Genomic DNA, 17,553 nt, shown 5'->3' with positions numbered 1-17,553 from the left:
TCTCAATGAAAGTATTTCCACTTAGCTGACTTGAAAACTGATCAGTTCAAACTCATAACTGGAAAGGAAAACGTGGAGAGGTGTTCAGTGTGCATTTCTCCTGAATTTCTTTGTGGAAGTCATGCACACACACTTTTGAATGAGAAAACTGGTTGCAGGCCATTTCCCCGTGTGAAAAAAGCAGCCCCTTCCTCCTGTGAAGCATAACCAAATTGTTCTAAAACCTCTCTTATCAGACCCAAGAACTGGTCTCCCACCTTTACTGAAATAATTTATATAATATTATATACTTCAAACAAAGCTTTTGTGCAACACTTCTCTATGGTTTTGTTTTTGTGATTTTGTTTTGGTTTTTTATTTAGGAGGGGAGCTTCTGGTGTGTAAATCATGCAGAAGCAGAAAGGTAACAGATGGTTGCTGGAGCCCTGCCACAGAAAAGCAGCGGCTGACAGGATCTGTTATCCCTTCACAGCTGCAGATAAAACCTTGACAGTTTAGGATAAAATTTCATTTAAAAAAATGTAGCTGCTGACAAATGAAAAAACATCCACCAGAGAAGACTATACAAAGAAGATTTCATCTTGCAGAGATGTTTTCATGCATTTAGAAGAATTTCTAAATACAGGAGAGAGGAAATACCTTCCTGAAATAGAGGTTCTGCAATGCCGACCATGGCAAACTCAGGTAAAGGCACAGGAGAAATCAAATGTCTTTCTCCCAGTTTTTCCTGAAAAAGCTAACAGCAAAACATCTAAAAGATCCCCTATGTGCCCATTTGTGTACAGCCAGAGCTTTCCAAGACATTTGACAGCTATTCCCATGCAGAAAAATGTCAAGCTTTCTCTATAAAAAGGTATTGGATGGAATCAGAACTATACAGGAACCTAAAAAGCCATAAAAAGGGTAAGCCCTTAAAGGCCAATTTCTTGCAGGATGAAAACAAATTCTTTTTATTTTAAGGCCATAAATCTAGCTGTGGTGTAATGTAATACATACTATATATGTAATCACCAGATCATTTCACCAAAAAAGAGAGGCTGCTTCTCTCTGTGAACTGTTGGACATGAATTACAACTGACTAAAACAGTTCAAATATTCTGTGTCTTCAGCTGCAGTAAACTTCACTGGCAGCACCTCCTGTTGTGAGCAGGCCTGGACATCCTGGCTCTCTGCAAGCAGGGAACTCCTGCTTCAGATCCGCAGCTCCAAGTTCTGGCACAGCAGCAATATCACACAGCTAACAGGAAAGTACCAACACCTCTGAAAAACAAACACCTCTAGGTTGCTCCAGGCTCACCCTTTGCCTAGACTCCTAGCAGCCATCTCCTGGTCAAGAAAAGGGACCACTTTTCACACTAACAACAACAACTGGAGTAAGTGAGGCTGATGGATCAGCATAGATTCTGAGAGAGAGTCACAATGAAATGTTATGCAGCCCTGGCTAACAGGAGTTGCTTTTACTAAGAAACCTGTTACACCTGTGCTGTCCATACTCATTCCTCTCACCAACACACACATACACACACACGTGACCACTCTTAAGCTGCAGCTATTAGGCCCAAACTTTCAACCCAAGTTTTTACACTCAAGATGCTCAAATTCAGGTAGGTAGGAAGAAAAACGCAGCATCAAACAGAATAAAATCAAAAATCAACCTCCTCTTCAGAAAGAAATCTATGAAATAAATACATCATGTCCTCACATGATGAAAATATTATCAAGCTAACTTCAAACTATTTCTGAAGAGTAAAAAACTATTTTCTTTAAACCTGTGTAGCTTTTGGTAATTTCCTGACATAAATTATTTGTTTTATCTTGGGACAGAGTTTTACATAGCTCTTCCTTTCTCCACATGTGCCTTCCTTCTCCACATTTTCACCTCTGGCATGTTCAGGAAACCTAGATATGTCACTCTTAGCCCTCCTTTGGGCTAAGAAAACCTGTCCCTTTCATTCCAGGTCTTCAGCTATCCAGATCCTTCCACTTCATAAACAGTGAAGACAAACATGATCCCCAAATTATTAATGGTAAATGGCAAGCTAAGCAGCAAGTGGTCCCACTGATGCTGCAGTGTCTTAAAGAAACTAACCAACCAAAACCAAACAAGTAAAAACCCAAATATTTCACAGTAAGTTTAGAGTCTACGAGTTTCCCTGGCAACAATGGCTGCAGTTTTCTATGGGATCAGTGGTATCTTTTGCTTCCTAGGAAACCGCTTACTTAATGCTAAGAACTGAGGTGAATCTGTGAACCTCACTTGTTTATTGAGCTCCTGGAGTGGGGCAGTGGAGTAGGCTGAGAAAGAACAGTCTAAGTGAAGGTGGTGGAGACTGCCAGAGACCAGAAAAAATAAAAGCTGGAGTCTGGACTTCACATCAGGCTCTGATCCCGAAAGAGGGCTATGAAAATGGTGAAGGGCCTTGAGGGGAAGCCATATGAGGAGTGGCTGAGGTCACTTGGTCTGTTCAGCCTAGAGAAGAAGAGGCTGAGCTGAGACCTCACTGCAGATTCAGCTTCTTCATGACAGGAAGAAGGGGGGCAGACACTGATCTCTGCTCTGTGGTGACCAGGGACAGGACCCGAGGGAATGGCCTGAGTTGTGTCAGAGAAGGTTTTGTTTAGATATCAGGAAAAGGTTCCTCACCCAGGGGTTGGGCACTGGAACAGGCTCCACAGGGACCTCCACAGGACACAGCACCAAGCCTTAGAGAGTTCAAGAAGCATTTGGACAATGCTCACAGGCACAGAGTGTGACTTCTGGTGTGTCCTGTGCAGGGACCATTTTACTTCGATGATCCTTATGGGCCCCTTCTGACTCAGAATATTCTGAGTTTTTGTGATCTTGAGTTAGCTGGCAGAGATAGGTCTAACATTTTAAATCTACACAGAGCTGAAGTTCTTAAAGTCAAGTATTTAATTTATAAAAGCTAAAAAGTTCTGCTAGAAACTAATAAAAGTTGTTGACCATTCTTTCCTTTCAAACATTTTAGCTCTGCTCTACACTAGATATATTTTTTTAGCAAATGTTTGATGTTACTATCTTGCAGAACGTTCTGCACTCTCAGTGTTAGCTCTTGTTTCCTGCTTATAAAATATCTATGGTATATGACACTGAGGTCCAGCTTCTGAAATTAACAATAACTGCATGGCAATTTATCTCACAGTTGAGGATGACTTTCAGTTTCTTCTTTTCATGAAAAAAAAAAAGTGACTATGCATCCTGATCTTATATCACTTCTTTAAACTTTCCCCCATTCATCTTCTCCATCTATTTCCCTCTTCTCGCTCCCATTGTATTTCCCATGAAAGTAAAAGCAAGATTATCCTTTGAACTATAATGCACCTTAAAAATTTAACTTATTTGCAATGTCCCTGGGAAAGTAAGATCATTATTATCCATTTGGCTGATGAGATGTCCAAGAGCTACTACTGAGAAGCTTCTTATGTGGTTTATCTTGCCAGAAAATCATAACAGCTTACATGAGCCCAGTAAAGCCTGAAAGTATGATTCTTCTCCTTGTTTTTAATGTCTGGTTGGAAAACACACTTACAACATTTCCTAGCTCTTAGAGTCTGTCATCACAGAAAGGAACCACACAGATTTTGCATCTGTCGAAGTTTGCAAATGAGCCACAGGATGCTGAGCAAAACGTGTGGCAAACAAAGGCAAAAACTGCACTGAAACATATATTTGCCATTAGAAGCTCAGTTGTACCATGCAAAAACCAGAAATGAGCTATAAACAGTATGAAGTACACTGTCCACTTGTTTCTTCTTGGATGAATGAGGCCATTAAAATATACAAGAGATGAAGAGAGAAAGAGAGGGAAGTGCTTTGCTGCTGTTCTTCGAGTGGCTAACCAGCACTGGGAAGGAAGGGAGGTTAGAAATAACAAAACTTCAAAAAGGAAACATCAGTCTCATCTCCCTTGAGCTATTACCAGTGCATTTACCACACTATGTGGCTCTCCTGCCAGCATCCTCCTGAACACCCTGCCTCAGTCACAAGTACCTAAGGAGCCTTCCACTTCTCTCCCTTCAGCATAATGGAAAGGAATTACTTTCTGGTAGAGGGAGAGGATTGGAAGAGCTAAACTTGCAGATCAAAACAACAGACAAGGTAGAATCTCTCTCAAAATTATACCCTGCATACTGCTAAATAACCTGACAAATAAAATGACTACATATAATCTCTTCTACTCTGCTCATAGGTTAGGAACTGTAAGCTCTCCTGGACATACTCATCAATCAAACTACATGGACCAGCACTGCCCATGTTACTGTAATATCCTGAAAGCGTGATGTTCCATGAGCACAACAGAGCAGATTTGCTAATGATAGGATTGGATTTCTTGAAAGACAGGATGGCAACATTACTGAGTGGCCTTCTACACTGTCACTAAAATGGTACCAGTCAAAAAGGAGAGAAAGAGGGTAGTAAGGACTTCATGAGCTAAAAGCAGAGTCACTTCATTCCTGTAGACTACAGTTCTAAATAGATTTTTTTTTTAATTTTCTGTTTCTTTGGTTCAGTTTGGTTGGAGTTTTTTTTTACTACCAAGCATTTATCCTAGAGAAAGAAGGTTGCTAAACAGTATAGAGCAAATTCCAGTGAGAAAAAATAGCAAATACAGGTGGATAATTCTGTACATACAGAATTGCATTTGCTGTGCTGTGAGATGGCTCCACCTGTGCCCAACACCTCCCCAGCCATTTATATAAACCACCTCAATGTAAACAGTGGGAAGACAGGAACTGTTGGCACATACCGCAATGTGCTCAAATACACACAAAAGTAAGTTTTACAAGTTCTGGGTACCAATTCTTTACCTCACCATAAGCTGACTCCTGCAAGGACCAGTTAGATGCTTGTTTATTTTGCCATGCTCAAGCTGGAACTTAATACTCGCTGGGAAAATCTTTTCCAGACAAGGTTTCCAGCTAGGTCTCGAAATCTCAAATTAACAGACTGTAGCATAGTCTATGGATTCCATCCTCACCTATTTTAAGGAAGCTAGATCCTTAATTATCTTCATCAGGAAAGGAAAAGAGACTGCTGTTTATTTTATCATAGCTGCTATGCTTTTTAAAAACTAACTTGTGCATTAAGTAAAAATTTACACCTTCCATGTAGAAGAGATCTGTATGAAGAATTGCAATGTGCTTCAGACTTGCTATTCTTGAATTGGGTGTATTTTTGTGCTGTTTAGACTCTTCAAATTTATTCTTCTGGGGTCAGTTTTTCACACTGAGGAGGAGTATAGATTAAATCCTGAGAGATTGTAAGATTTCTGTGTAGGGAAAGTAAACCTGGTATTTCCTTTTTCTATGAAAGAAATACTTAAACACAGACCACTGGTTTTACCAATACAAGGGGTCTGGCTTGAGTAAATCTCATGCAAAAGAAAAAAAACCCAAAAACTTAGGGTGTTCACAGGACCTAGAAAGTTGAACCATTTACTCTGGAGATAAATCTACACTGCCAAAATTAGCATTCTCTAATTCACTAAAAGTGTGTTTCCCATGGCTACCCTACTACCACCACCTCTGGAGAAACCTTCCCCTTTACCCTTAATTTCAGGTAAGGGTAAGAAGGACCAATTAAAGAGGAAGGAGAGCTGCCTATCATGCCTTGTGTCACATAAAAGCAGGAAGAGTATCTGTAAGCTCTGTTCTGTTTCATCCAGACTGGGAATGTGAACTTCAATCTTCTACACCTTGCATTAGAGAGTTAGGCCAGAAACTCACCGATGCCACCATCAGTCCCTTGGGATTCTGAAAATCCCAGGCCATGTCTCAGTATTGAAAACAGCAGTATTGCACAGTGCTCTCACCAGCTACACCACAGTCACAACAATGCCTTCCATCTCACCAGAAGTTTCTTTCTGAATGTGACAACCTTTCCCAAAGAACCTACCAGAAACGTTCCCAGCAACATCCCACCCATGCAGGATGATACTGTTGTGTTCTTAATTCTTTAGACTCTCAGAGTGCCTGGCTGCTATTCAGACTTACAGCAAACTAACACTATTAATACCAAGACAATCCTTGTAACGAAGTGAGATTAAGTATTTGGAGAAGACTCCTGCAGAAACATTTAACAAGCCATGCTCCAAACTCTGTGTGCTAATCTCATAAGCAGTTTTACAGGAGCACAGAAATTAAACTAGAGTTTATTTCACATCTATCATTTTTCCTACAGAAAAAGAATGTTTCTACCTTGTATTTTGCAAATGAAATATATTTCTGGGAAAAAAAAAAGAGAAAAAAGATGAGTTTTGAAACTTAAGAGTTCACACAAAATGTTCTGATCTAATTTATATCCTTTCATAAGTGATAAGAAAGCCAATTTAAAAGTTTAGAAGATAGACAGCACTACTGTTTTCTGCTTAGGAGGAAATTAAGGTCAGCAGAGGTAATGAAATGAGAACTTGATTCTGAAAATGCAAAACTGACCAGAAACGTTTCAGGGTATTACAGTTAAATCATGAATTTCCTGGAAAACTTTTGTCTCTGTGCTGACTTACACCCAGACAGTTTTAAAGGTGAGAACTGCTACAAGATAACTGGGTTTTATTTCTTTTTTCCTTGTGAAGTTGCAACATGATTCTCTAATGGTAATGTTTTTTTCTTTTTAAACAAGAGCCCAATCATTATTGCAGTCTGTTCTATAATGAATAATGGACCTTTTACCATTCACCAAATGATGCCACTTTTTCTGAATAAATAGTTCTAAAGGTTCTGAAACACATGGAAAATAAAGCCATAACAGAAAGTTTTAAGTGCAGATCAATATAATTCAAGGCAATATGAAAATGAAACAGTGAGCTCTGAAAATCACTTTGGCAGCCACAGTGGAGTGTATTCCACATAATTCCACAACTTCTTTGCAGGAGATGACCTGTGTATATGTGTGTAAATAAAAACAGGTGGGAAGTCACACAACAATGAAGAACACCTAGTGACTGGATATATCAAACCACACAGTTTGAGTTCAAAAACCAGCAAAAACACTGGTTTTTGCAACCACAAAACCTTATTGGTATGTATTTAAATGGAGGATATGAAAATGTTCTATTTTGCATCTGTTCTGTAGCAAGTGTAACTTAGCTGCAGCGGTACATGTACAGAGTTTCTTACTAGGTTAAAACTTCAAAAATTAAGTAACTTATACACATTTGGCAAATTCAGAATTTGGAACAAAATCTGGAAGGCACACATACTGACAACTGGATCCCAACATTTCTATTTCTAGGATTCCCCAGTTCTCCTAAAATTTAGAAACAGACAAAATAAAACTGAAGAAAAAAAATAATAACAAAATAGTAACAATAATAATAAGTATACACAAGCCACAGATAATTTGCTGGTGCCAACAGGCAGATTAATCTTCCTTCATGAAAGTAGGCTGGAAAATATCACATTAACATGTATTTCTGACGCTTTAAAATACTCAAGATTTCTCCCATTCACAGTTCAGAAGAAACCAAAGAATTATAAAATAAATATTATGTTCTTTCCCTCCTTATACCACACCTTCATATAAGAGATTATGGTATGAAACAGTTGATATCACAGCCCTAGTGCATATTTCTTCTCCTTTTTTTTAATGGAGTAAACATAAAAGAATGCTCTGAAAAATCAGTCTGTAATGATATGAACTTTTCCATTTCCCATATGCCGAACTTCAGTATTATTTCTGACAGTAATGTGGGACTTATTTCCTTTTTAAACAACAAAGCCTCACTCTCCAACAATATAGATGTGTAAAGTTTTTACTACCTGTCTATAAGCTCCTATGAACTAACAGTCTACCTGCATAAATTAAAAATTATCCCCTGCCACAGACTTGACTGTAAACATCTTAATCCCAATTTTTTAAAGTTTTTGTCCTAAACTTTAAGTTAATGAACATTGAACTGCATTTTATGACAGCTGGATGATGCAGAACAGATGCTGAGCTAAAATTTCATTTGCCAAATGTCAGCTCAGAACACGTATTTAAAATCAGGAGTATCAGTAAGACAAACTACATGGTGAAAACAATGGAAAAAAAAGTCAATTACATCAGTGCCTGCCAACCATTTTTCTGGGCCTCCAGACAGAAATTGTCTGAATTGAAGATTCCAGAATATTATGTTCAATTTTAGGAATGCTAATTGCTTATTAGGGTGAGTGCAATCTCTTCTGGATAGCTACTTTTTCATCTTGAGTTGAACGACACATAGGAAATACTAATCAAAAGCCTGCAAATAGTGTGCTTTTGTCTTACAGATTTTCCTCTACCACTGAGTATTTTTTTTTTACTTCCGGCTGGGCAGGTAGGTTTGGTGTCTGAAAATGATGCCTACTATTGCCCTCTACAATTTGTGACAGTCATAAAACACTCCAACCAATCAGCCAACAAAAGCAGCAATATTTCTGTAAGGACACTTGTGACTTCTCAGTTGACAAAGTGCAGCTGCTGACGAACCTGTGTACTTTTTTCTTGCTGTGTAAAATATAACTGTAACCCTCTGGGGCATACAGCACAACTCAACACAGCCACTGAAAGCCTATATTGCATTTGGGTTGTTTTCCTTTTCCTGGTTGTATCTCCCACATTCTATCCAAAGTAATTTCTATCTTTCCATATTATATTTGAAGTATCTGGAAAGGCTTTCATTTCATCACTTCCACGCTTGTAATATATTGGCATTTTTGTAATCTATTCATATAAATCAACATGTTAAAAGCATTCTGATTGCTTTTGTTACTTTTCTCCAAACTCCTTTCAAATGTTCAATGTCTTTCCAATAGCTGAATGATCAGCAACTGCTGTATGCCAAAGACAGTTTTACAAGTCAGTCTGCCTCGGTGAGGTATGGTTTCTGGGGATTAAGGCATAACATAATCTAGCGTGTTTCTGACATTTCTTTATCAGAATTATTCAAACCAACATGCCAGGGCAGAAATACTAATATATACCACACACAGCCTACAGATCAAATAAATTAAATCAAGAGTAATGCAAATCTATTTACAAAAGTTTTGTACAAATTTCCAATCCATCGAACATTGATCAGTAATAATATTTAATGATCCCCTCTAAAGGGTTTACAAAGTTCATTTTATATCTAGATGCCTCCTCACTCCTATTTACCTACAGAAATCAATACTCATGAATGTACAAATGGCACTACAAAGAAACAACCAAAAAAGAAGCAAATGAAAAATACTAATATATATCCTATACATTAACAGTAGCAAAGTGACAGCAAAGGAATTGAACAGGAATAACATTTTCTTAAAAAGATATTATGCCTAAGGCCTGTAGAGATACTGTAAATATGTCTTTCCTGTTTATAGGGAATAGCATTTTCAATACCATCACAATTCTATGAACATTTCATATAGATTACAGTCACTTCTCATCTGATCTAGTGCACTCCTAATGTAACATTCTTTAACTTTCAATTTAACACAAAGCAAAGATCTGTTTTCTACATGGCCTCTTATATTCTGGAATAGAAATGTAATACCACCGTTTCAGAAAAATACTTTTCCCTTCTTGTTACTAATGTTTGGTTTGGCACAGGGGGAAGAAGGGGACCAATTAAATACAAAGTTTTTTTCAAATTTCTGCAGTTAAAGCTGAGGGGAAAAAATAAGGTTGAAGACAGAAGTGTTTTCAACAAGTGAAACCCTGAAAGCAGTGATGTTTCTGCTGTGCTGTAAAATGTTATCTGCTGTTCTGTTACTGGGTGGAGAGAGAGAAGAACTGCTATAATGCTAAACAAGTAAAGAGTCACTTTATGAATTAATTTTTCTTTAATTTTGGGAAAGAAGTTTCTTCAAATTGTTACTTAAAAATCTCCAGCATTTTTGTTGCAGGCAAGTTTTTGGACTCTCCTATCATTAAATTACACATTACAAGAAACAAAAAAATAAATAAATCACACCATCACGCCAAAGAAAAACGTTGGTATAAACTAACACTTTCAACAACTTTAAACTCAAGTTGCCAAAGAGAATTGCTTCCTTTTCCCTCAGAAAGCTGAACAGGATCACAAAATGTGTTGAGGATTCCAGCTAGCATTTCTGTTGCTGTTATCATGGAAGTAAAATAATTTCCCACAAAATTCTCTCTTCTAAGCTTTGTGCCTGCTTGGGTTGTAAAGTTTCCTCCTTGCACCTTCCCTAAGTAGACTAGGATGATCACTAGCAACCTTAAAAAATGTGCTACATGTCTGAAAAGCATGCACAGCAATAACCATTTCTACAAAGCTGTAATCATACATTCTGTTACCACATACTGGCACTGCAAGCCTGTACAACACATGGGATGAAACACAACCCTGGTTACATGTTGCTTTCACCTTGTTCAGTCTCACTGCACATCACTGAAACATCCTTTTCTGCAGCATTTATAAACATTGCATGTAGACAAAACCAAGAATTGCAACAACTTCTGCTCAAAAAGCAATTTGAAAATTCAATCCACAATGGCTACAGAGTCAACAGTCACTCCACTTTTCCCATTTCCAGAGAAAATTACTATTCTTAAGCTTTTGAGGGATGGCATTACTGAAAGCAGGCTAAACACACACACATTTAAGACCACACCTATCATTTCATTGCACAGAACAGCTCATGAGAGCTTTCCAAGGTGATGCATTAGGACAATGCTGTCATGCAAACAAAGTCTTTCGTGTACCACCACAGGTGGGGTTTTTTATATCCAACAGCAGAAACACGCAAAGCAAACCGCAATTACAAACCTCAGCGCGAGCAGGAAATAAAAGACAATGAAGAAGGTTTCACCCACCTGGGGTCTTTCTGAATGCTATCAATGGAAGGTGACCTAGCCAAGGTCCCTTCGGGTGGGATGGCTGGCCCAGATTTGCTGTATGGTGATTCAACAGAAGGACAATACTGCAGCTGTCGGTAGGGGTCTGCGTAATTGGAGGCTGGGCCGGCCGCATAGCTGGCCCTCTGGAAGGTCGCGGTTGCGTTCTGTGTGCCGTGTTGACTGCCTGTGCGCTGTAAGGGTACGGAGTCGACACCAGGGGAAGATGGGGCTACGACAGGAAAGTAGGGACAAAGTAAAAAATTGAGGACCTGTTCACAGAAATGGTTAACCAGGTCTAGGCAGAGGAAAAAAAAAAAACACACACATATAAAACGAGGGTTCAAAAAGAATGAGAAAAAAAACAAACAAAAAGAAACAAGCAACATTGTCATTTTCCAAACCTTAGAAGGAAATAACCATCAAACAAATTTCTAAATGACATGCCAGCTCCAGACTAGAAGATCTTAATTCCAATTAAACAGATTGGAGAGGTATTTTCACCTGGGGTTCTAACTGCACTAACACACAAAATGAAGTGCAGAAGCAGCATGGGAATATTCAAGCTAAGGTTCACAACCACCACTAAGTGAGGCTTTTGCAGTTCTTACAGGGGTGGAAGTCAGTCAGATCCACCAACAGGAGGAGGATCAAAGCAGGCTCAAGAGTCCAAACTGAGACAGATGGGTCTCCAGCAGAAGAAATACCCAGCCATCCCAGATTTGTAGCCCTGGTATCCATAAAGCAGGTAAAACCAGACACCTGCTACTGAGAATCACTGCATATGCTTTGTTAACCCATCTCCTGGAAATTCACCTTAAGACTTAGGAGAGTGTTATTGCTAACTCGGTCTGAAAAAGAGCTAAGCACAAGGTGACCATGTAGATGTCTTTATGCACGCCAGCAGTGGCTGCGCTCATATACCACAGCTCATGATTAATGCATTACCAGTTCTGAGCAGCTTAACCAATAGCTTTAAACTGGCTTAATGCTTTTGCGACTCAAAAATCTTATTAATCTCTCTTGTAGCCCATTATCTTTCTGTTACAGCACTTGGTAGTGGAGATCCAGTCCACTGGATTAAACATGCAGTATTTTTGAACCAAAGTCCAGTTAATGGCAAATGGATTATCACTGTAAGGGCAAGAGGACCAATAGCCACACAATCTTTGGCCTGGAGACAGATACAAATTAAATGCTGGCTCTACTCAGAAGAAAATTTGGACTGTTTGAAGTGGCACATGAACTCATGGTGGTTGCCATTTCCTCCTGTCCCAAGACAACAAGAATACTTTTGCCAAAAGGAGTGGCCCAAGTCCAGGGCTATTCTTAGCTGGGTCAAATTCATATGCTAAACTGCAGACAAAACCACATTCTGAAGAGATAGGTTTTTATAACAGATTTCTCAATCATTTTTCATTGGCATGCACATTTAAAAGTAAATATTTAATGCATTATAGGTCCATGAAAGGGATTTTAAGCATTTTATCTCAAAGTGTCAGCAAATGAAATACAATGAGCTTTAAATACAATTACTATGGTTTTGTATGACCTTGTACTTGTCAAAATTACAACACCTGAAAATTTAGAATTTATACTGAATTTTTTTACTTATTTTAATTTTTTTCTTATGGTTCTAAAGTATTTAATTTTACAATAGCAAATATTGTAACTTCTTTCCAAACATAAGAAAGTGGGATCACCCACTTATCTATTACCCCATCCCTGGAAGTGGTCAAGGTCAGGTTGGATGGAGTTTGAGCAACCTGATCTAGTTGAAAGGATCCCTGCTCACTGCAGGAGGCTGAAACTAGTCCCTTCCAACTCAAACCACTCTATGATTCTACAATCACATTTACTCACATATATAGTAACATTTTATATGTATTGTTTTGTTTTAATTACGTATATATATATAAATATAAATATATATATATATACCTTAAGAAATAAGTAATTAAGACACACAAACATTTTCATAAAGCTGCATCAGTTCAAATACATTAACAGTATCAGAATATTTATACATCCCATGCACAAAGCATGCTAAATTCAGTGTTAGAAAGAAAGACAAACATCACATTTTAACAGAAAATACAGAGTTCAAAACCAAAAACAGGTACCTTGTGAGAAAAAGAGTAATAAAACAAGTTAGAGAAAATACTAGAAATATTTTCAAGTGAAAAAGAGAAGATGTAATTGTATAATGAGATAGCATACTCTTAAGCACTGTCATTCCATAGAATATGCTACTACCTTTTGACAAATTGTATGGGGAATTGCAAAGAACTCTACAAGACCAATACTGCTGAAAACAAGAACTTCATCGTAATGTTTATTGCTTTGCAAAATATTCCACTGTATTTCCTTCATCTTCTTTGCAAGACAGTTAAATGAAAATTGTGTTTGTTTTTAAATTATCTGAAAAGTTTTCTTTGTATTTTCTCCTTTGTCTTGTTATCAAAATAGGTATTTATATAAACTGAAACTGGCTGTCATCCTAACACCTACAAGCTTATCAAGTCACTCTGATTCATTTCTCAAATTATCTTCCTAGCAGACTGTCACTTCCTTTTGAATTTTATCACAATGAACACAGAAATGTCATATTCAGAATATGACAATGAGACAAATCTACGACTTAAGTATTCACAATTGTGTTTATTTGGACAGTGTTACGCAGATCAATTAAAAGAGAAACAAAAAACCCAAACAACTACACATTAGAAAAACTTCTAATTTGACTATATCCACTGTCATTGACTGTAAAAGGGTTATGCCTTAGCAAACATTTTTACCAAAACAAGTATCTGTAAAACTGAAGCAAAGTCATCTTCTACCAATACACTTCCCTTGCTTAAACAAATTCCTTTGGCAGTTAAACCTACTGAGTGAACTGTGGCTCTTTTAGGCTATGGCAAACTATTGAGATCTTCCCTCTATTTAGCTATTCAAATAGCAAAGACAGAGTGATTATGTCTAATGAAACAGATTTAAAAGTCGATTTCCTCACCCAGCATAGTAAATCTCTGAGCACAGGGCATCCAGCAGACACACACCTGCATTGAACCAGAAAGCATTCACATACCAGGTACATTTGCAGATGGTCATGCAACCTTTTAACCTGTTTTTCAATTGAAGATACTTAGCCCTTTCTCTAACTTTTGCATTTGACTGTCCTGTCAAATCAAAGCCAGCTACACTTTGACCAGAATCAAATCAGTTTAGGTGAGATTACAAGGATAGGGTGTTTGTCCCAGCAAGGGAAGAGAGGAACAAAAGGTAATTGTAACACAGCTATTTCTGGAGAAATTGGCTGTTTTTCCCTCTCCCACCAGCCTGAGACATGGCCTGGTTGAAGCAGAATCACAGTCAAGTGATGTTGTTTCCCTGAGTCTACCACTGACCCTATTCTGCCTCTACATAAAGGTAAAATCAAAACTCATAATCACACTGTCAAGAACAGGTTTCATTTTGTGAAGCTTAAAGGTAAAGGTGTCCAAAAAACCAGACCTTCCTCTGGTCTTCAAAATCCCAAAACTCACAAGGAGATCAAGATTAAAATCAAATAAGCAGAAGGACTGAAAACCTTATTTATCCTGTATTGTGTCTTACATAAGTGACCACTCATGAAAACACTGCTTTCAATACTGACTGCTCCCCTCACTTTTTAGGAATTTACCTGGATATTCAGTAGATTCTGAATGTCAGGTAAGTTTCTGAAGCTCTTTTTGCACTGGTTGGCCTCCCCACGGTTCCTTCTCAGCACAGTAGCCTTGCAGAGACACAAGGAGAGGGTGACTGGCACCCAATCTCCCCTCCCAAGTGTCCCACTCCAGACACACAGGAGGGCCTTGCATGGCCCATGAACTCCAGCTGAGGCTGGTTCATGCTGGAGGGAGAGCCATAGCACACACTCTGTGCTGCAGACAGCAAAGACCCAGTACAAAAAATGACATGCTCAGTTGTAGGCCAATAAATCTCTATGTATTATCAATATTTTAAACCTCAGTGTACGAACTGTCCTTGAAAAGGAGAATTTTAATTTTGGGTTGAGAGAAGGCTTTAACTGAGAATTTCTGAAATGAGAATTTTCCAAGTGACCATTTCACACTGTGCAAATCAAGCACTACAGTCTCAGTGATCTCAGTTTGTCCCCTTAACATTTAAGATCTTGCTTGAATTTGTCATGTCATTAATACCTAAAAGATACTGTATCATCTCAGCCCTTCACTACTCCAACCAAAATCACATACCCATCAAACAGAGTATCTGGGGTACCACACAGACATTTAGTATGTTCTTACAAATGTTTGTCTAAGAGAAAGAAAAGCCCCTGTTAAATATAATGAAAACCCTCTGAAAACCTGATATATGCCCTGATTATAGTCCTCTTGATTGCAGAAATAGCATATAGAAAAGCCAGTCTTTCTAATTTTCTTTGGCTTTTACATATTATTATCAAAGATATCACAACTTTTATTATTAATGCTGATAATTTAGGTGTATCACTAAATATGTTCATAATGTGATACTCAGAAGCTGAATTTCAGCATTTGAATGTTCTTCTCACATCTGTGGCAGATGTTCGAAATCATTAATGTAAAAAGCAAGAATGCCTTGCTCTAGGCAGGGATACTACTGCACCATACCCGAGTATCTTAGGGAGATTAAGTTTGTATATGAACTGCCAAGAAGTTCAGACTTTCTAGAAGCCAGAGGACATTTTGCCAAGTTAACATAAAAAAGACCACACCTTCAGAAATTATAAACTCATTAATGAGAATTATCTTGCTACACCTGCTTGCTGAAAATTACCTCACTGATGCTGCTGTTTGATTTGCAGGTATTACCTTGTACAATTTTCCTCTTATTATTTGATATTAGACATTCAGTTCCTGTGCTAACCTTCTCCTAGTTTCTTTCATGGAGATTTCAAAATTATTTTCTTTGTTTTCTCCCTTTATTTGTTTTCTTCACTGATTTGCACTTGCAGTTGATTTATGCCCTCTCTTGAAAGTTGAAAATTGGATCCCAGTGAGATATCTTTTCAGTGCAAAGTATGTCCACCATCCCTTCATGAGTTCATAAACCATATAAATACAGTGCATTCTGTTGGTACCAAATTTATAGGAAGATTTATAAAGCAGATCCTTTCCCCATCTAATATACTATAAAAATAACACAGTGCATTCTCTGTCAATTATGAAAAAAACTCATCAGTCTTGGGACATACAAACTCAAAATGCTGAAATTAGTGTTTTAAGGCATGTACCAACCTTTCTGCCATAGAAGTTTAAGAAAATAAGATTTTAATCAAGCTAGTAGTGAACTGGCAATCCAAAGGAACAAGCACAAACAGTCAGTTTTGATACTGTTCAAGATGCATAATATTACATGTAAAAATAATAAATACGACTAATAATAATTTGCTTTGATATTATTTTTAGAAGCATTTTTCCACATGGGAAGTATAAAATTTTAGAGAAATACATGGTTGAGGAAAACTGAAAATATTTACTGAAAGAGGAGAAAAATCCCTCCCTGTAATTGGTATTAGCAACTACCTCTAATGCTGTCAAGATTTGATAAAGGCACTATCATATCCTCTGCTCAAAACACACATACACAAGGAATTTTGTACTTCAGACATGCAAAGTGAGAACAAAACACAAGGAAAAAAAAAAAAAAGCAAACACTACAGGATTTCAAGATACAAGGCTTCAGTTTAGACTTAAAATATTTAGGACCTTCTGCAAATACCAATACCACAGGAGTTCTGTGGAGGTTGACATCTTTGCTATGTGACTTCTCATACTCAAACTAGAAAAAACACCGTGAAAACTACTACAGTTTTCTGTTTCTCTTGTTTTCCATTTGCTCCTCCCTCACTTTTCTGCACTCTTTATTTTGTCCTATCTAGTTTTTCTTGCAATCAAAATTCCAGTCTCTCAATTCTCAGCCAGACACAAATGAAAAGGACTTTTCAGCAAATCTTCCTTTGCATCTCATGAGATGGGCTCTTCACCAGCCAGCCAGCGAGCCTTTGATTTCAAACACATCAGCCCTTCAGGGCTTCCAGGATTGTTCTAACTAATTCTTTCTGTGGGCTCCAGCTTTCTCCAGATGCTCCTATTTTGTGTAAATCAGGGGAAATACAACCTCCTTCCCTCCCATCAGTTTCCCCATGCTCACCTCCGTTCTTTAAGCAGCTGGTCATGGCAAATGAGTCTCCCTGCTGCATAAGGTATATCTTTTAAGGGAACATAGCACAATGTACAGGGGAAATGCAAGCAAACTAAAGAAATTGATACAGAACAGGATGGTGCATAGCAAAAAAGGCCTCTTTTCCACCCACAAACATCTTAGTCATAATTTCCTCAAGTACTGGTTACACCTAGCTATCACACCTACTTATAATTAGTATGTCTACAAGCTGGTGCAAGTGGGTATTCAGTAATATTTTAATCATCAGATGTTTTCATGACATGGTGAGGAGGAAGCCTTTATATCAAGGCAACATCCCTGTCTACCAGATACCATCACAGGAGATTTATATTTTCCATCCCATCTTCAAAACCACAGGTGGCTGTTTAGCTATGCTCCTACTGCTATGGGAAATACTCAGGGCCTCTCAGAATTATTTAATAGGTTCATTGCCATTGCTGGCAGCTCTAAAGTACTAATCCTAATGAAGGTCACAAACACATTTAAAGTCAGTGTAC

The 17,553-nt window shown here is 37.9% G+C and overlaps 1 protein-coding gene across 10 annotated transcripts in view; it reads right to left on the bottom strand.

Annotated features, from left to right (window-relative positions):
• CTNND2 (catenin delta 2) overlaps positions 1–17,553 on the bottom strand; it is a 634,494-nt gene that overhangs the window by 219,469 nt on the left and 397,472 nt on the right. For all 10 annotated transcript variants that reach the window (XR_008441479.1, XM_054003720.1, XM_054003943.1 and 7 more), the window contains one exon: positions 10,808–11,060. Coding sequence is in view for 9 of the 10 variants with exons in the window: in XM_054003720.1 (XP_053859695.1) it covers positions 10,808–11,060 (253 nt within the window). In the remaining variant the exon portion in view is untranslated. The remainder of the gene's footprint in view (positions 1–10,807; positions 11,061–17,553) is intronic.

This window comes from Vidua macroura, chromosome 1 (assembly GCF_024509145.1).
Source record: "Vidua macroura isolate BioBank_ID:100142 chromosome 1, ASM2450914v1, whole genome shotgun sequence".
NCBI lineage: Eukaryota > Metazoa > Chordata > Aves > Passeriformes > Viduidae > Vidua > Vidua macroura.
This window is presented reverse-complemented; position numbering and strand designations above follow the sequence as displayed.